Source organism: Idiotropiscis lumnitzeri, chromosome 5, assembly GCF_059441095.1.
Source record: "Idiotropiscis lumnitzeri isolate Australia: NSW breed Sydney's pygmy pipehorse chromosome 5, RoL_Ilum_1.0, whole genome shotgun sequence".
Classification (NCBI taxonomy): domain Eukaryota; kingdom Metazoa; phylum Chordata; class Actinopteri; order Syngnathiformes; family Syngnathidae; genus Idiotropiscis; species Idiotropiscis lumnitzeri.
Genome location: NC_142395.1, coordinates 12,177,897 through 12,198,751, shown reverse-complemented (window position 1 = coordinate 12,198,751; position 20,855 = coordinate 12,177,897). Strand labels below are relative to the sequence as shown.

Below are 20,855 nucleotides of genomic sequence, written 5' to 3'. Positions count from 1 at the left end.
TTTAAGGAGTTCCTTCGTGATGGGCGCAGATTGGTCACAAGTCACACAACAAGCAAATACTCCACGGTGCCAAAGACAATCAGGATCTGGAAAGTCTGGAAAACGTGTCGTTTCTCACCCATGAAGGACTTCCATCATGCACGGTGATTTGCAAAAATGCTGCAAGGGTTGTTTTTCTGTAATAATTTTTTTTTTGTCATTAATTCAGAGCCATAAATCATTGTTGTATGCAGGGCCAGTGCCACCCCTTTGGGGACCCAAAGCTGAAAAGTCAGATGGTAAACCCGATAGAACAATTTTTCATGGCCTGACATTTTTTTGTGCGCATGTGGGGGTTGCATCTGACTGACTCACTAGTTACCTGTTGAAAAAATGTAGAAGTTGTTCGTAATTTAATCAAAGTGCCACACTACCCAAGTAAAGGAACGGGAATACATTTAATTACTTTTGGATTGCTCCAATACCTGATATGTTGAAAGAAATTAATAGAAAAAGAAAATAAATCAAAATGTTTACTTTGATATATTTCTCCATTTTTTCTGTCTTATGGCTGCATAATATGCATGGTTTTGGAATGCTGGAGAAAGCCTACGGGTGGGGTTCATAAATCAGGAAGGGGAAACCTGTATTGTGGTGTGGGGACCAAAAATCACAGCCACCTTTGGGAAATCCCACGATTCGAACGTATGCATTGTAAGCAATGTATACATATAATTTTTATAACGTTTATTTTCTCTGCACTCTGGTATTCATTTTCACATCATCTCAAGGCATAACCCCATATTATTAAAGCAACGCTTAAGTTTTTTTTGCACTGTTCCATTGAACAGTATGCATGTCCATATGCGTGTATTTTTATTTGAGACAAATGTATGTTTACCGAGTCATGATGTGGCGATTGTGCGGACCAAAAACACAAAATGTGGGCGTTACTCTGGGGGGAGCTGTCAAAGAGTTTTGTCACATTGTGTAGACCTCTTTTGGTGAGGGAACCAAAATTCATACGCTCCTAGGTTCGATGAATGCAGTGTGAAGGAGTCTTTCCCATTCAGCAAGAAAAGTGGTTCATCAAATGGATTGATGGATGTTTTCCCACCTGTGTGTGTGTGTGGTCGGACATTAACTTCATGGTTAGCACGTCCGTCTCACAGTACAGAGGCTCAGGATTTGGTTTGAGCTCCGGCCTTCCTGTGCGGAGTTTGCGTGTCCTTCCCGTGCCTGCATGGGTTTTCTCCGGGTACTCCAGTTTTTTTCCACATTCCAAAAACATACACGGTAGGTTAATAGAACACTCTAAATTGGCCGTAAGTGTGGTTGTGAGCGCGGAGGGTTGTTCGTCTCTGTGTTCCCTGCAATTAGCTGTCAACCAGTTCAGGATGTACCGCTCCTACTGCCCGAAGACAGCTGGGCTAGGCTCCAGAATAAATGTAGGAGTTGTTTTAAAATGAGCATGTGACGTTTTTAAGCACTGACCTGGGTTTGAAGGGTTCTCTCTAATCGTGAGAGGCTGACAGTGGCTGAGAAAAGGGAGGTAAGGGGAGACTCCATTATTAACATTTATCCACTAGACGGAGCTACTAACCGGAGTTTAGCAAAGACAGCGTCACTTCTTTGTTTTGATCACGTTTGTTCATTTATCTGACCTCCACTAAACCCCAGTAATCTGAGATTAGCATGACTGGATTTCGTCATTCATATTTATGCAGCATTCATGTAAATTTAAGCAAAGAAAAGCACATTAAATGAATGTGTACCCGTTCAACCAAAATGACTTTTTGCATCATGCAGACTAAATGTTGATGATCACCTCCAAAATGAACGGGGTGTCTCTCGCAGCGACAATTTAATATGAATTAAAATTTGATCGTCAGTCGATTCATTCCATCTTAAATGGGGCACACACAGAAGAGATTGTTGAAAATGCAAGACACACACACACGCCCACATACACACACTAAGAGGAAAAATATTGGCATGGGTGTACTTACTGCTCTTATAATATGTGGTTTTGATGTGCCGAATACAGTACAACACCCCGCAACCGTGACAGATCTAAGAAAGGCAGCACAGTGCCACAAGGGATACAGACTGCAAGAAATTAGAAAGAAATGCAAGAAGCTAGGCTAACTGTTAGTGCAGGGGTGACCAAGGTGGTGCCCGCGGGCACCAGGTAGCCTCCAACGACCACATGAGTAAAAATAGCTCACCGGTGATGTGAGATAATTTTCTAGGAATGTTGTTGAAGTGATCATTTGAACATGTAAATATTTGTGAAATCATTAACATGATCTGTGTTGTCACATAAGATCATTAGATATTAATAATCACATGTAAAAAGCATATTTGCGCAAATTTGTTGTTTAAGGAGTGTGTCATCAAACTGGTAACCCTTCGCTTTAAGTACTCAAGGAGTAGCTCTCAGTATCAAAAATGTTAGTGACCGCTGGAATAACAGATAACTACATTGCATTTTTTTAAACTGCTTTGTTTTACCAAACAAACAAGATTAATAATCGTAAATATTGATCAAATTGAACTTTTACAATTGTCTTCAATTAAAATTTAAGAAATGTAAATGTGCAAAATTTGAAATGATCAAAAACGTTTGTACAATGTTACCGTAATGTAAAGATAAAAAAATAAAATAAACACTGAACATGGCAAAAGACGGTCGCCAGAACATGTCAGCTAAATGACAACCTAATAGTCTGTGATAAAAGAACCAACAAATAAATAAACAAACAAATAAATAAATAATTCGACACGTTACAAATGAAAAAGCCAGCAATGAAGGAGCTTACTAATGGTCTCATATGTACCTTTATTTTGGTGTAAAGCTTGACTTGGAATCTATTTGTGTAAACTTTGTTCCTTTGTTGGATATGGGCCCATTATCAACCGTCTGTCATCAGTGGTGAAGACCCTTTTTCTTATCAGGAGCCATTCAGTTTGTGAAAGGCCAGTCATGTGAAAATATGGTACTTCTGATGACAGTTGAGTGTGTCAGTTTGGAAACAAAGCACAACAACACGAGTTGAAAACAAAGAGCACAAGATCAAAGAGTTCCCACTTTTGTTTTTTTTTGTTTTTTTTTTGTCTTCGCCTCTCCTTTGAAATAACAACAGATTTCTTCATTGTAATTTTTGGGATGAGTTGTTATTTCTCTGTCACAAAAATGAATTTTCTGGGACGGTCTTGGGAGTTTTCTTTTCAGTCTTTTGTGTGGAAATGAAACTAACCTTTGTTACGTCAACCCCTGCGATGGGGAAATTACTTGTGAAATACATCATGAAAATCGAAATTAAAATATATATATCAGGACATAATTAGAACAGTGCATCCGAGTGATTTAGTAGTGAGCACATCTGCCTCACAGTTCTGAGGTACCATCGATTCAAATATCATTGCTTGGGGTCACCAACGTGGTACCGGCATTAAAGATAAAGATAAAGATAAAGATGTCCTTTATTAGTCCCACAATGGGGAAATTTGAGGTGTTACAGCAGCAAAAATATAGATCACACAGAGTCGGCGGCGTAATGTAGCCGTTAATGTATAACATTAGCAGCAAACATTCATAAAAAGCATGCAAATATACACAGTATAAACGTATCTAAGTGTAAGGAAACACTCCTAATGCCTGTCCATTATACAGAGGGGGAAACGCTGTAATGATAAAAACTACTGAATGATTGAAAATACTGCAATCATAAAAATATTGCAATGATAAAAGTACTGTAATGGTAAAAAGTACTGCAATGATAAAATATACTGCAATGGTAAAAGTACTGTAATAGTAAAAGTACTGCAACGATAGAAAAATACTGCAACGATAAAAGTACTGCAATGATAAAAGTACTGTAATGATAAAAGTACTGTAATAGTGAACGTCCTGTAATGGTAGAAATGCTGCAGTGATAGAAGTACTGTTATAAGAATACTGTAATGGTAAACAAAATACATCATTGGTCAATATTTAAGTACACCATTGGCTGAAAGTACAGTAGTAGTATATATTGCATCCTAGGACTGCACAATTGCACTAATGCCCTCCCGTTTGTAGGCCTGACCCAATGTTCTTGTTAAAAAGTCTGACAGCAGTCGGCAGGAAGGAGCGGCGAAATCTCTCTTTGGTACAGCGAGGGTGTAACAGTCTATCACTGAAGGAGCTGTGGAGTGTTCTCAGAATGTCAGTACCTCAGATGGAGCTCTCATTTTTTGAAAAAGTTGGTGACCCCTGCCCTAAATTGGCATGAATGTGAGTGATATTGTTTTGTCTATGTGTATCCTATGATCGACTGGTGACCATTCCAGGGTGCAGCCCACCTCTCGCCCTGAGATAAAGTGGGTGGAAGAGCTTGCCGGGGACTCCCGGTTCAAGAGGACGCCTTAAGTCCTCATGTCCACAACCAGCCGACGCTTGCTCTGGAGCTCTAGTGCTCTTATGTGGGGTCTATGAAAAGAATTGTAACGCACAGACCTTATAGGGCAAATGAAACATAATTTCATGTGAACGTGTTGTTGTTGGACAGCAGGAGGCAGCATTGCGTCACTTGCCCACCTTGAGCGCATGTCCCTGGCTATTCAGACGTGAATGGAAAGGAAGCAACAATAGTCAGCAACATTGCAGGTAACAAAATTACATGTGCATTGCATTATATTATTACATTATGTATTTTGATCATCCCCAAAACGTGGTGTCATCAAAGTGTCCATAGGTGCCGAAGTTACTCAGCAACAGAAGCTATACAGCGCATAGTATTAATATAGACGATCTTTGTTTCCATACTAGCCAACCATACGCCAGAACAAAATGTTCGCCGCACGTGCGCACGTGAACACGCTCACAAATCCCCGCCTGACCAATGAGATGGAAGATTGTTGTGCCGACCCGCCCACTTTTCCTCTTTGTTGTGGCCATCGCGAGCATGACGCCCACGACGTATACTGTAAGACACATGATCGCTCGTGTTGAAAGTTTTTGCTTTGAAACGCTTGACTGTTGCCATGGTGCAAGCTCACGTGTAGGAAAAAAGAAGAGGGAAGTGACGACGAGCGGGGCTGTTGTTGGGACACGTGACGAGAGCTGTGCTCATGTGTTTTGACTCCAGATGGGCAGTCCGTCTCGCTTGGAGTGCCCTGGATCTTTTGGCTCGGCTCTGCTCGAATCGACTCTTTTGGCTCCCCTAACAAAAGGACTTTGATCATTTTGATGAATTTCAAGTGCCATTGATTTTGGCCACTAGAATACCAGCCGTTATTCACTGTTGTAAAAAAACTCACCAGTATCAGAATGCCCATCATTGTACACAAATGTTCTACAAATGTTATACGATACTGTTCATATTGAACAGTACAACGTGTTCTCTTTTTTATTTCATATGTGTGCTGGTGCCGTATGCCAGTTCTACTTTACAGGAGAAACATTGCACTTTTTCTTCTTGCCGGAAACAATCCCAAACTATGAACATTCTGTCTTTTACAAACTCTTAGCACTATTTAATTAATTTCAATATCAAATAAATGAAAATCGAAGTCAATCGTGTTTGGAAAAGATTACTTAAAGCAGCAGTGGGCAAATATTGCCTGACGGATCTTTTCTTTAATCTGACCCAATGAGCGTATATTGAGCGTCTTGTAATATTTGTCGGATTAATTTTGCATTTGTGCCCTCTAAAATTGGTTAGTTTAAAATTATTAATCCATTTCTTTTTATTGATTTAGCAATTAACTAATGTGTATTTTGATTGCAAATTTATTGTAAATAAATGAAAAAAAGTCATATGTATGGAAGTTGAATATTTGATTTTTTTTTAAACATTTATTTATTACATTTTTTAAGTGTTACTAAATAATTTTCCAGAGGGGGCAAACTTTTGAGCTCCAGGTCCCACATTTGATTTATAAAAAATAAATCCAAAGGGCTCCCTGGGTCATCTGTACATTAAGTGAATGCACAAATATACAATACAATACAATTTTTATAGCACATTTTACAACAGATGGAGCTGTAAGAGCTTTCCATATGGTGTAATATAAATTAGCAGGTAAAACAATTGATACCCAAGTCACTGATGGTGTAGTGGTACACTTGCTCGAGTTGTGTGCGGGCAGCGTGGGTTCAGTTCCCACTCCGTGACAGTGTCTATGTCTGCCCTGTGACTGGCTGGCGACCAGTTCAGGGTGTAGTGTGCCTTTCGCCCGTAGTCCGCTGAGATAGGCTCCAGCACCCTCATGCGACCCTGTACAGGATAAGCGGTGTGGAGAATGACATGACAATAATTGATTTAAGAAAATAAATGAAATAAATTAAAACAATGCTAATTTTTAAAGGTTACTATTTCTAATTGACCAACTAACGAATTATTTAAAATTCAAAATATAAATATATAATTTTACCTATGTTTGGCATATTTTCTAAATGTGATCATTTGAAACAATTCATGCTTATTTCTATTTGTGTAATTTTCATTAATTCATTAACTACTAATTGAAAACATTCAAGACATATTCCTGATGTTTATTTGACTTTTGTATTTTACTTAAAATTTAAATTGTTATTCTTTTTCAATAAATCGGCATTATGATTGATGCCCAATTTTGGGGGGTGCTGCTTGTAAATGACGCAAATGAGAATTAACCAACCAAATATTAAAAAAAAAACATTCTTCATGCATTTTACTTTTATTTTCATTATTTCTACTAACAAAAATTACATTTTATTTCATCATAAAATAAATCGTCACACAAAAGATCCTTTCCTTTGTGCCTGCTCGTTCGCAATGACCCACCACTAGTTTTGACAAGCCGAGGGGCGGAGGAACCGAAGGAGGAGTGTATGTGTGCGTGTGTGTGTGTGTGTGTGTTGAGGAGGAGGAGGAGGAGGGGGAGGAAGAGGGGGTCAGACTGTAATAAGCATCACGACGAGGCAGGCGCTCTGTGTTCTTTCGTCCATACTTCGTTCGCTTAAGTCGTCCGTTTAACAGTCGACTGGCTCAACAGCTTTTCGTCGCGACTGAAACGTGAGCTTTAGCCGTGCGGAATCGTGTCGTTTTGTTGTTGTTGTCGTTATTATTTGTGGAGAAGAAAAGTTTTGAAATGAGGAGTCAACAGCAGCTTAGTCGATGGCGACCAACGAGGAAGACGCGCTGATCACGTACAAGTCGTAGTTGAAGTTAGCGAGCTGTGTTACGACCAAAGTATGGCTCAGGTGGTGGAATTTAAAAGGCGGCTGTCACGATAGGCCAGCTCGCCACTTTGGTCAACAAAATAGACTGCCGCTTCAACAAAAAGCTTATTTGGCTTCCAACCACCTCCATGATTATTATCCCGAACGAGGCACGGCTGTTAGTCGCGGGGCTCGCAGGTGTCGTTTGAACAAAATGGCAGAGTACAGTAGCATGCTAACAAAGCGACGCTTTGTAGCGGGATAGGGCCAAGTCAACCCCAGCCGGGCTGCAACGCGAAGGGGGTCGTTCACGCCGAGCTTAACGCGGTTTGTGGGGTAGGGTGGTGTGTGTGTGTGTTGGGGGGGTCACTGTTTGCTGTCCAGAAAAGGGAGAGGGGAGACGACCCAACAAGCCCGATGACACTGGACAACATGAAGCCCGAGAGAGGTAGGTTGAACACCACCAAAATGGACATGATGTCACTGTTACCGCACCAAGTCCATATGTGTTTTGAATAGTTGCAAGAAACCTCATGATTGATCATTATGATGTCATTGTGTTGCCTACTGTGTTCATTGGGGGACTGTAATTTTCTCATGCTCAGTTTCATCGTATTTGTTCTGTTCTCATTTTTTTAAGTGCAACCCTTTTGTGGAAATGAGGCACCCGCCTTATGCTGGCCAACCTGTTTACATGTCTGCAGCAGTCATGAGGGTGAAACAGGGACAAGTGCGTGTGTTGGGGGGACACCCTTGTTTGTCATTATGTTAATTCCACCCAGGCGCTCATTTGGAGACGCCGTCTGCATTCCTGATCATGGAAAAACCTGCATTTGGTGATTGATTGTACATTGGTGACAGCGCCGTAATGAGATTAGCTGCAGTCAATCACGAGGGTGGCCCTGTGTGTTTTGACGAGGTTATGAAAGTCACACAGTTGTGTTGGTGACATGTACCTCTGCTGTCACTCTCTCATGTTAAGTGCTTTTTGAGGGATTATTTTGTACACAAGCAGATGATGATGTGACGGAGCAAAAATAATATAAAGGGCATTGACGCTTGGGTAATTATAGCCTCCTGTATAATACAGCGTGGCATGCTGGGTCAAGTGTGAACAGCAAGATGGCGACAGCGGCTGTCATGTGCCGCTGTGACGGTCACGACTGATTGAGCGATGGCGAGATGCTGCCGTGTTCTTTTGTGTGACTATAAGACTGGTGGCGGGAATCACAATGCAGCGAGGGTGGCACGTTCACGCCACTGGACCTTGTACAAACAAAATATTTTTTTTTATACAATATAACTTGATTTATATAGCACATTTCACAACCGCTGCAGATCAAACAAAGCACTTCAGCAATAATACAACAACATAGACAGAAATCTGTAAATTTAAACACAAATTAATGATCCTAACAGAAATACAGGAGACTCCAGAAAACAGCAGAACAGTCGTCTCACGTTGGGTCTTAAGCCAAAGAATAAATCATGATGATTGTTCAGTTGTAATCCCTTTGATCTTTTATTTAATAGCCACAATAGCCAACACACATTTTGTTACCACTAGTAGAACAAGTTTATCCACGTGTTACTAGTAAGGCAAAACTGCACCGGTTTACATCTGTTAATACCGGGTGTCGGTATTGGGCTGATACTTCAGGCAAAAAAAAAAAAAGTGACATTGACTAACTTCTCCTTACCAGTACTTGGCAGTAAACGACAGCAGTTTGACGCATCGACGACTCATCATCTGAGTCAGAAAGAAATGTCTTTGTTCACGATTTGTTGTCATTGTGTTAAATAAAATGTTATTTTGTATATGAAAAGTGCTGGCGGTATCAGTGAGTACACAAAGAGTTAATATTTGTTCTGTTGTAGGTCTGGAAAATAATGGCATTGAAAATCCATAACTGAAACAAATGAATTGGCGTGAACAATTTCATTACAAAAATAAAATTGTAGCAAATTGGAACATTTTTACACACTGACAAATGTCATTGTGGATGCAAGGGCCACTGTTGAAATAATTTGGCACAATGGCATCCAGCCAAATAGTAGAAGTCTTTACTAGAATGTCCAAAGTTTGGGATTGTTTCTCACAAGAAGATAATGTGAAATCTTTTTACTGTAAAGTCGAACTGGCATACAATAAGAGCATGTTTAAGATCGCCAACATAAGCTAAGGTAGTGATGTTAGCTAATTCAGTATCGCCGACCACCACTCGTTAAAATGTGCCTGTAAATTCAATGCAAGCCCCAATGATTTTGCCTCCCAACAAATGATAAATGAAAAAAACAAAAACTCAGTTTCTTTTGACTTGTTGAGGCGGCTCCTTTTATCTTTTTACAATTGAAAGGAATATTCATGAGGGAGTCTCGACCCAATGACGTTTGTTGATGAATGGAAGCTGAGTAGGTGTGGAAAACCCAACTATTTATGCACCCAGTTGGAGGCACGCCATCCCACCACGAATGGTATCAGTCTTGTGAGATGCAAAAACAATCCTCGTTAAGATGACTTGCATTGCACTTTGAGTACCAAAGGTAGAAAACGCAGCATCTAGAGCAACCAGGGGTTCAATGTCTTGCTCAAGGGCGCATCGGCATAGTCACACTGGCCGGGGATTGAACCCCCAACCTTTTAGTTGGTAGACAACCACTCTATCACTGAGCCATGCACACACATTCTATCCAGTTTTCTCCTCACTCCAAAAGTAAGCTGCCTCTGAGTTTCGCCGTGACTGTTTACCTCTGCATGTGCACGTAAATATGTGTCTGTATACACACTGTGTCATTTTTGCCCTAGAGACAGAAAATAACCTGAAATCAAATGTATTCAACTTAGGATCTCAATGGTGGTGATGCCCGTATGCAAGTACTTCCTGTACTCCTAAGACCAAGTTTCATTGCGGATAGAGCAAGACCATGCACAGAACACAAACCGTTTGGGGTATTTCGATTTGTGTTTATATGACCAAATATTCAGGTTAGAAAAGGGCCCTCCTAGGTGTCATATTTGTCTTTTTTAAAAAACAAATAAGTGCATATTCAAGTTTTTCGTGTGCGTTAACATGGCCTTTAAAAACCCAAATACTGCCAATATTAGGTTTTGAAGGAGTTATTGACTGCATGTATGCGTCGTCATTGAGTTCTTTAGGATTGGGTATATGTGGGGGAATGGTCTTGTAAGCCACCTCTTCTGTTTAGAGACGGTCCTTCCAGCCGCATGTCGATGGCTTCTCTCACTCCTTTAAAGCCTCAGTCTTTCTGCTCTGGCAAGAAGATGCACATTTTTGTCCTCAAAAGAGTGAGGTGCTTCTCTTTCTCTAAACAGCTGAGTCTTGACCTGAAGCATTGGCCCGTCTGTGTTGAGCCAGTGTCTGCCCAGTGGTTGTTTTGGATTCCCCAATATACGTATTAGTGCATTCCTGACTGCACTTGACGGCATACCCCAGATTGCTTTTGTCACTGCACCAACTCAGGCTGGCGCAGTCGTAAGCAAGCCTTTTTGAATGATCTGTTGAAGCATGCTGGGATGAGGCAAATTGTGTTGTAAGACACTGCAGAACACTCCAGTTGTCATCGGTTCAATGGCCCGAGAACACAAGTTTTGTATTGTAATGTCCCTGCAAGTGGTCAAGGATAGACGCAGCTGCCGCTGCACTTTCAATTGCTTCATTGAACAAAGGGTAATAAAAGAAACGCGTAATAAGCACATCTATGCACAATTCACCTACAGCTCACACTCAGTCACTCAACACTCATACTCGATAACCTGAGGTAAAAACAGCCAACCCTTCTGTCATGCTCTAAGTCAATTATCACTCGCCAGGCGAGGCCCTGACTTTTAAAATCTCACATTCTCGAAGTCAAAGATACTACAGTGTAGAAAGTGAATGTGATGACAAGTCACCTCACATGCACATTTGTTGTGGTTTGACGATGCAAAACTAGGTTTTATGAGATTAATCGATGGGATCATTTGGAGAATATTTAATTCTATAAATCTTTTATAGCCGCAGCTGCATGATTTTACTCAATTTTACTCCTTAATGTATCGCTCTTTACTAGTTGGACTAGTGGTGCACAAATGTCAACTTGGACACAGTGTTGATCACTAGAAACATAAAATTGCCCAACTTGTGTCTAGAAATGTACAATAGTGGAAGGGGAAAAAACACTATTACAAGTAACTAGACTAATAATTTACTAAATTAAGACTCATGCGCTCAATTATCGCGTTCTAGTACATGGTCGTGAATCTCAATCACAGTGACACTCACAACCAAGATTTTTACTTGGTGAGTGGTTAAACTGCGTCGCAGTTCAGAAGGGCTTCTTTGTGGGCTCTTCATCACTTTTACGTGAAGCATTACAAAACCATAATCATTGTCATGCAAATGTGCCTCAAGCCCCGTTTGCAAATGTTGGTCTTTTAAGGGCTCCAAAATGCTGTTGTCATGCTAACTAGCGGCAATGTTTTCATGTTGTCATGTATACACATTTCCATTTTTCAGTTTATGACCGCGTCATCTCGGCGCGCCGCCGAATGCCATGTTGCCATTATGACAGCTCGTGCCAGTAGAAGCTGGCCCACCGTGGTAGGTCTACTCCACGGCTGGCAGTCAGCGGTGCGCTGTTGTTCATTTGGGTGAACTCGGTCGGAATGCTCGCTGCCCAGAATCCTCCTCTCATCTGCACCCCTTGTCTGGCGTTGCTCGTAGAAAGGCCTTGCAGTGCTGAGTGAAGTTGTTTACTTAGCAGCTGAGCATGAAACGGTACAGAGCAGCCACTCTCACTGTGGGACGCTCATTTGAGGCACCCGGGGCAACTTAAGATTGAAGGGGGACTTGTCTGGACTTGTCCAGAAGTGTGCCATCTGTTGTTTAACAGAATATTTTAACCATGTGACTACTTGGTGCATGTACAAAAAGGGGCTACTAGGCTCTCTATTAATTTGTATTTCAACCAAATATATTTTCAAGTACCTTTTTAAAAGTCAACTAAAATCACTATCATCTTGTCCTGCGAGACTCTTCAGTGCCCATTTTAATGAGTGCTGTGCTTGTCTTTGGATTTTGGGGAATGCTACTACAATAGAAAAGAGCAAACCAAATGTGTGGATTGGCACATAAGGAAGCATCTGGCTGCTGAGCAACCCACCGGTTAGGAGTCGCATCTTCAGACTTCTGTAAAATACTTCCCAGTCCTCATCTGTTAACTATTAAGGTTACTGCTGTTACATTGAGATACACTTCAGATGATCAAGCGGGATATTTCCTGTGGTTGACCTACCTTTGAACAAAAGCTGTGGTCCACAATTAGCAAACAGTGTGATGAATATAAGCGGGCTTGCTCGTCTAAATTAATTGGTTAGGAGATTGTTGCGCGGGAACCTTTTGAGAAAAGGGAGAAGAAAATATGAACCAGTGTGTCTCTTGCATTACACAACAAAAATGCATTTAACCAAGGTTAAAGTTCGTTAAGAATATCCATGCACTTATCTCCTAAAAGCCTGTGGGGGAAATGAGTCCTGGTTGTATGAGAACAGGATTGAACCATTTGGTCTCAATTACCAAAGCTGTTCATGGAACAAAAACAACACTCCACATGACCAAGAAAATTGATCATGAATGCATAGAGACTAATTTTCCCCCTTCAGAGCAACTGCAACTTTAGTCAAGGTGAAGGGAATTATTACGTGTCCTAAAAGTCAATAAATTCTCACCCCCAAAAACATTTGAATATGAAAATGTAATATTTCAGCATAACAATGCCCGCAAATGCCAGCACTGTGGTGAAAAGTATTTTGTTCCTCATATTTTCTGGAAGTGCTATAATATAGTACTTTTTTGGCTTAAAGTGTATGGGGCACAAAAAAAGTTACCCTAAAAATTGAGTACAAGCACAAAAATTAAGATTCCAATGATTACTTAAGTTAAGAAGGAAAATGCCTCAAAAAAGATGGCGAAAACTCAATCTTTTCATGAGCTGGGTCCGCCCACTGGCAGTTTGATCCAGTGTGTGCGTGATGTCACTAATCTTCAGATTCTGAAGATGCTGTTGGCGAGCTGTCGTTAAGTATCGGTCGCTCCTTTTTTATTGTTTAGTTAATGAAGAAACTAAATGAATCAGAAAAAAACACCACAATGACAGCCGAAAAAGTCACAGACGTGGCTCGAAGGTGCCATATCCGCCTTCTTCATGATTTCACTGTTGCGCTGGCCGCACCCAGGAGATTTTCAAAGCGTCATGCTAAATGCATGATAATGTGTATCAAGTCGACAAACCATTTATTGCAACATGGATATTTGAACATATTAAAATTTGTAAAAAAAATAAAATAAAATAAATAAAAAATAAGAAAACGTAGCCAACGCTATGTCGTCAACTAAGTTGAAAGGGTCCGGGTGTCAGGTTAATTGAGAAAATTAGGAATGACTGGTTGAATTTTGGAAATCCTTCATTAAGGACAGTTTCATGCTTATGCAGATGTACTAAGTCTGGTGTCGGCTTAGTGTTGATCACATCTATTCAAAAGAAAACGGCAAACTTGTGCTCACAGGATCAGAATTAGTATTGTTGGAAAAAAATAAACCATGAGGACACAAAAATGTCAATTTGTTCCAAGATTGTGCAGCAGGCCTTTATTGCAAGTTGCGGGCCAAGCTTATGTTGCTCATGCGCTCTTATGCTGTGATAACCAGAGTCATCTGACCCCCTTGTTTTGCTGCGGGTTGAGCGATGAGTCAGGTCAGTGTGGGAGTGTGCGTTCAACAGTTGGCTCCCAACAACCATTACAGCATTGAACTGTGTGGCTCAACCGACCGCTTTTTACAGGTCCCATCAAGAAAATCCCAGACTACTTGAACGACTCAGTTGGGAGAAGGTTTGGCCTATCAGGTTACAAAATCTCTTTAGCCAAAGAACCAGCAGTGTTTTTTGTTGTTGTTGTTTGTTTTATCTGTACCACCAATGCACACATAAAATAATAGAAATAATAGTTATATAATTTGTTTTGTTGTTCAGTTTTTCCCACAATCTTAAGACGACTCATATTGGGATAATGCTGCGGTCAGACCAAACCTGACTTGAGTTTCTTGCCGTGCAATTACATGCAAGTCAATTCAATAGCCGCAAATTTGTGCCACCAGTGTTTTGATGCGAAGCTAGTGTGGACGAGTACCCACAATTTAGCTTACTTGCAGAGCGAAGCTTAGCGTACCAGTTAACGCGACCAGAGTCTTTCACATCATCACACAGGATGACGACTCAACTACAGGTTTTTTTTTTGTACAACTCTTCAAGCCTGTCGTTAAGTTAGAAACCAGCAAAAGGAGGCAACGTACACATCCAGACTGAATTAAGTTTATTTATTGTGTTCAAACCATTGCTTACGGGAATTTAACCTGGTTTGCGACACAGATGGGCTTCTGCCTTCTGTGCAACTTATGGCTGCCACGCTGCATGCCACGCTGCATGTCTGACGTAGCGATGTAGCACTTCCCTGCATTTTTTTTCATCCAAGTACCAGTACTTGGAGTACTTGAAAATTATGATATTGCATCATTTAAAAACAAAATTAACTTATAAAAATTCCCTGTAAGGTTCTGGTACCAGTACACTTGATACACGTAGAATCACCATTTTGGTCGCTCAAATACAATCACTTTTTAAACCGATTCCCGGAGACAAGCAAGGTGAGAACGCAACCTTTGCGTTTCTGTGTTAACAATTCATTTGTTTCTATTGATGTGGTCGTCCCAATTCTCCTCCAACTGTATGCTAGCACAGCCAACAACAATGGTGTTGTGTTCGTGCTGCAGACGAACCTGAGCATGATGGGGCTTTAATTACCTTAGCAATGAGGGAAGGCTTTGAAGACCTTTGGTGTGCTACAACAAGCTGCTTGTTGTTGGAAGGCAGGCAAGATGAGTGATCAACATCCATTTATGTCAAAAATACATCAAGCACAAGTTCTACCTGGTCGTCAATTCACACAAAATGTCTCTTTTCTTGCTTTCTTTCAACTCTCTGCTCTTGTTGTGAGTACATTTATAACCCACAGGCTTCTTATTCTTAAGTCTTTAAACTGATGACACCTACACGGAAGAGAAGCGAAACGTCTTGTAAGATAAATTGTAGCCCAGTTTCGATTGATGTAATGCCCTGGTGCATGTTTTAATGACATCCCGTAACAGTGGTTTCAGCATTTTGGCGTGGACAACCATTTCTTTAAACAAATCTGTGCTTATGGGGAACATTTTAAAAAGGAAAAAAGAAATAGATGAGTTTTGTCTTTGTGTGCCAGTCAGCTGGCACGCACCGTTCTCAAATGTTGTTTGTTGTGTTTGTATGCCAATGCCGTTTGCATTGGGGCGTTAGGCATTCAGCGCCCGACTCCACTCCCCTGCCCGCCTTCTGTCCTGGCCTCGGCCAGATTACAGCTGCCCTGAGATGTCCCAGACTCACGCAAGCGGATGAGCGATTCTGCACTCTCGCTGACAAAGAGCCTCAGATACACAGAGTGACATGCACAGCACTTGTCTCGTCCTGTATTGTGTTTGCCGGCTCCTCTGGTGGTGCTTTATCCCGCAACGCGAGGCATCAACAACAGGTGATTTGCTTCCGTTACGCGACTGTCACCCGCTTTGACCCCATCTGTGTACAGATTCATTCACTTTTACAGAAAATCTTTCTGTTATTGCAGCAAATCTTCTGAAGCCTGATAATGATCTTGATCATTTGAATCTCGTGTGTTGCAGCAGGGCGAAATGAAAGACATGCGCCATAGGTGCCGTTAAGGACCAAAGTTGGTGGCCCCTGGTCGGGTATCGTAACTTTGAACAGCTAACTAGGCAATTTAACTCAGCCAACCAGGACTGAAACCGGATGTATTTTTTTACGTTACAACGTACGTCAGACGGGAGAAGTGGCCTATAAACGTAAACCTATTAATATAGTATAACATAATTGGATCACAAATTTTATTTGTCTGTTTTCGCATTCGAGTCCTGTGATTTGAGTTTGACTTTTGAGGTTTGCGCATTAACATTTTTTTTTTAATTCAATTTAGCCTAGCGAAAAACCATATAACTATTCAGAAATGCTCAATTCAAACGAAAATGTACATTTGGTGGAAATCGCCCCACTGAAAATGTCTCTTCACGTGAAACTAGTTTCTGCCATGCGCATTTTGAATTTAAGAAATAAAATCAGATTTTATAAAAAAATGCAAGCAAATTGTTATATTGTCATTTTTATTGTTTAATAAAACCCTTCTCAGATTGATCCGCAACAAAAGTGCTCCTCAGAATTAGTAAATTGCTGGTCAAATAAAGTAAATGATTAACAAAACTGCTTTGCCAAGAAAAAAAGTTATTTCAAGCCTGGGAAAAAATATATCAAATTTCACGAGGTATTGGTTTAAATAAAATTATCTGTTCAAATGTAAATAATGCTGATGGCATATTTAGAGTTTCGTTTTGATTAGATTGCATTGGCCATTGCGTGCCGTTTAAAATTTACGCTCAGAAGGCTGATAGGATGTCAAAGGCAGAAAATTTGCTTTCAGAGGCAGTGTGCAAGAGGCTAATGAAGGTCAATCATTGGCTAGCATTTATCCCTGACGCTGTTGTGACAAGTTAGATCTTAAGTGGCAGAGGAGCCATACGTTGTCCCTTCGAGGGATTGTGCCTCCCAGTGTTCCCAGTGCTGTAATGCACTTGCGTAATAATAGAACTTTGATGTTGCACATGTACGTGCACTCGCTAAGTGCTCAACACACCACTGAGGCTCAACGTTAACAGGCTGCAGAGACTTAGCGGCGGACTGGTTAGAACTGGAAGTACCAGCATGGGTCATTTTTCTGCTGCCAGCTTGCCATCCGTTGTATAGTGAGGTCATCGCCATACAACGCGAAGAGCCATCTGGACTTGGCGGCTTTATTTTCAAGGTGTAGAGCGCCTGCTCAAATGTCCTTTAGGGTTTTGGTGAACTTAGGTTTGTCTTTGGAATGGGCTTTTTTTCCCTAGTTTACCAGCTGAAAAAAATGTAAAGACGCCATTTTCTATTGAGTGGTAGTGTTTTAATCTGCTGATGACTCATTTATTTATACATAAATTTTGATTCAGTTAATGGTTTGGTCCGTATCACGACATTCTTTGGTCAAATTTTGGTCTTTGTTTTCCAAAATAAAAAAATTGTCAAATTTTATATTGATTCCACACAAAGATAGTCAATTGGCTTTCATGGAGTACTAAAGGAATCGGATAACAATTAATATTGATAGTGAAATTCCAAGCATTTGGCCAATTTTATATTAAAAAGTTATCCAAACGAGTCATTGATTATTAAATATAATTATTGATGAATTTGATAATTGATTACGTGTCGATTAATCTTTGCTCACAAACATTTGTATTTGTTTGGTTATCACTTGCTACTAAAAACTTTTGACTATTTTTGCCTGACCTTTGTCTTGGAAAAGTGGACGCAGCTAGATTATGAACAAGGGCAGACGTGGGCAACTCTGCCCCAAAACAATATCTGGAAATGTTGCTCGCAGCCTTACTCTCGTCCTACTGCTTCGATAGTTTTCCTTTTTTTGCACATGGTAGTTTATGGGATGAGGTCAAAAGGGCCATTGAGGTAGGGGAATTGCTGAAAGGAATTTTGAGGCTGTTTGCATCAGCGGGCAAACATCTCTTTGGTGACAAAAAAGGCAGCAGCACAGGAAGGGCACATATCCTTGTCCTAATTATAATTAATAAGGCAACATGTAAAACTGGCAGTTAATTATCTGGTTTTGTGGTGTCCCAGTATGACCATGTAGCTCTTCTCACAGCGGATACATGGTTACACCGTTAACAGAGAGCACCTCGGGGACTCGTTGTGGAAGCGTTGAGCACATTGTTTATTAGCAACAGTATGAGGGCTCAGTAAATTTGAGACCGCTATCCCCTTTACTCTTGTTCAGTCACACGGAGCTCGTCAAATCAAGTTACCCAATTGGCTTGAGTATTTTTGGTAGACACCGGCCCCGTAGATCTTCATCTTCTCACCAGTTCAGCTGACAGTAAGTCTATCCTGTTCTACGAGGTTGATGTTCTTTTTTCCCTTGTACTCAGCTGAATTTTTTTTTTTTATTATTGGTCAGGTTTTTCCCTTTTATCTTTTGATGGTGGGGCTCACAGTGGTAATGGGTGCTCTAAATTGTTCTGTAAATGCCGTCTTGTTGACGGAAGAAGCCTCGCTCAATTGTACCATGTGAGTTTATTTCGTTCCGTGGCAGACCTTGTAACTCAATTTACTCATGCACACTTGCGCCAGCATAGCTGGCGTACACCCGTATCACAAATTTTGGCTAACAATGCTAAGCAAAAAAAAATAAAAATTGGTGCACTCTGTAGTCAAAGTACCACTGTGATGAAATTTGACACTTTTGGGTAGAAGAAAGTTGGCAAAATCTGATTTCACAGCAAATCGATCGTGTCATATGATTGATCATTGTCATATTTTTGACAATAACACGAGATGTCTTTGTCCCAATGTTCTACAGCTTGTAGGCCACCTGCACGCAATCATCTACTGCCACCTCAATATGTCCCGGACACAGGTGACTAGCTTTACTCATTGACTATGTTCATTTTAAAGCTGTATATTGGCAGTAATCAGGTTATTCTTATTACTTCATCTAACTACTGTTGACACGCCATCAGGGGTTCAGTATCTTGCTAAAGACGTGGTCACAATCGCTGGGGATCGAATCCACAGCCTCTTGGTTGGGAAACAGCCACTCTGCCACTAAATGTGCGAAAACCCGAATGTTATTTTTCAGGTTTTTAAATCCTATCCATAAAGAATCTTGGTCTTTGTAGTTTTGGCGGGAATAGGACTCAGCAGACTTTAGGAGTGAGGGGAAAACAGGATGCTTTATTCCTGTGTTGAGTGACATGGATTTAATGTGTTTTATTGACTGTAGAAAGTAACAAGCGGAACTGAGGAGTTTTTCGTCACAACGTCTCTCCATTGCCGTTTGAATCAGAGATCAGAGATGTCACAATAATCCGAATGGGGTGTTTACGTGAAGCATTTTTATTCCGAGGCTTTTAATCAGAATAAATGTGTCCCTGTCAATGTAGCCACTGAGTCGTTTGGTCAGGTATCCACCCGTCAAGTCCTTGCCCCTGTTATACTGGCTTTCAAAGCTGACGTGGCCAAGTTGTCCGACAAATATTCCGTCTGATGTTCTATCATAGCCATAACCCTGCCTGTTGCAATGTCGTACTGCTAGCGTGAGAAGTTTAACATCTGATACTTGCTTCTCCCACGCGGTTTTAGTAAAAGCAACCAGCACCAACTGACAAGCATTTTATGTCACCCCAGATTCTGGTGCTGATGTTGTCACACGTTTAAATGATCTTATTGATGAGGGGGTGCGACGTTGATTGCGGGAATGCCTGTGGCTGCGGCGTGAAAACCCACACAGTTGTGGTAATATTCCGCTTCACTCTAGTTGTTGTGCAGTTCAAAGCTGTCAAAAGTCTGGTGCGTGCATTTTTGAGGATCTCTCTGTAAAGAGGGCTTGTGTCTAAGGCAGCTCACACATAGTCATCAACCGCTACCTCAGTGTGCCAATTCCACCAGTGACACACTTTCCTTAGAACCTCCTGAGTGACGGCACTCGCATTGCTTTGCTGGAGCTTGCCTTTCCAGAACTTGGCGTGAGAAGTGGTGGCCAGGTCAAAGGCCCATGCGTTTCATGTTCGAGGTTGGCTCTGGTTACACAGACACAGACCAATGTGTCCTACTACCCTGGAATCTTTAGCACACCACCCTCACAACTGCCGCTTCCCACCAGGGACGAAAATGGCTTCAAAACCGCCTCAAATCTTGCTTGAGAAATTGATTCAAACCATATTTTAGACCCTAACAAATTATCTCTTGCATTTGTACATCTTGACAATTCATTTGACTATTTGTTCGTGAGCTTCATGGCAATTTTGATAATTCTCCGTGATGTGGACAAGTAATCTTTGTTCTGCGCCCTTCGCTTGCTCCCTTTTCATATTGCATATTATGCATTTTACAGTGAATTGGAAAGAGACTCTCAGCTGATTAAGTGCTTTGGGATTCGAGCTGTAATGTTTCTGCAAGGTCATAATGTCAGCTTCACGCCACACAAGTTGGCCCTGTACCGTAATATGAACTCAATGTTTGTGAGTATGAAATAGTCTTTTATCTGCAGTATGTTGTTTGCATTCTGCATGACATGGGGGGTAGTCATGTCAGGCCGCGCCAATTTCTTTCAAGACATCAGGGACCACTGGATGTTTTTGTTTTAAATCTTGGCACTCCTCTCCTGGAATAGCACAGTACCTTTACACAAAGGCACCATGACACCTGTGTTACGGCTCTGACACAACTACTCAAGGTTGGAAATTGCTTCGTTGGCGTCTATTACCTGTTAAGTTTATACAGACTGTGACGTGTGCACCAAGGTGGAAAAATGCATCAATTTGCAGACAGTTTAAGAGTGTGACTGTCTCGTCCTAGTTATTGAACGTCTCTTCTGAATAATTGGTACCTTTAAGTAGCTTAGGCACTTGCCATGCCATGCTTTCAGTTGCCATGGCGGTTGACGACCAGGAGGGCATATCACAAATGTCCGTTTTTTCCAGATTTT

At 41.1% G+C, this 20,855-nt stretch overlaps 1 protein-coding gene across 2 annotated transcripts in view; it reads left to right on the top strand.

The window, feature by feature from the left end:
* Positions 1-6,896: 6,896 nt before the first annotated feature.
* The window catches only part of atosa (atos homolog A), a 36,616-nt gene continuing 22,657 nt past the window's right edge, over positions 6,897-20,855 (top strand). The window contains exon 1 of one of the 2 annotated variants that reach the window (XM_088296917.1): positions 6,897-7,616. In XM_088296917.1, the coding sequence (XP_088153043.1) occupies positions 7,586-7,616 (31 nt within the window). In that variant the 5' untranslated portion in view covers positions 6,897-7,585. Of the gene's footprint in view, positions 7,617-15,652; positions 15,786-20,855 lie in introns of those variants that run through there. The other variant, XM_088296916.1, reaches the window with a different exon arrangement.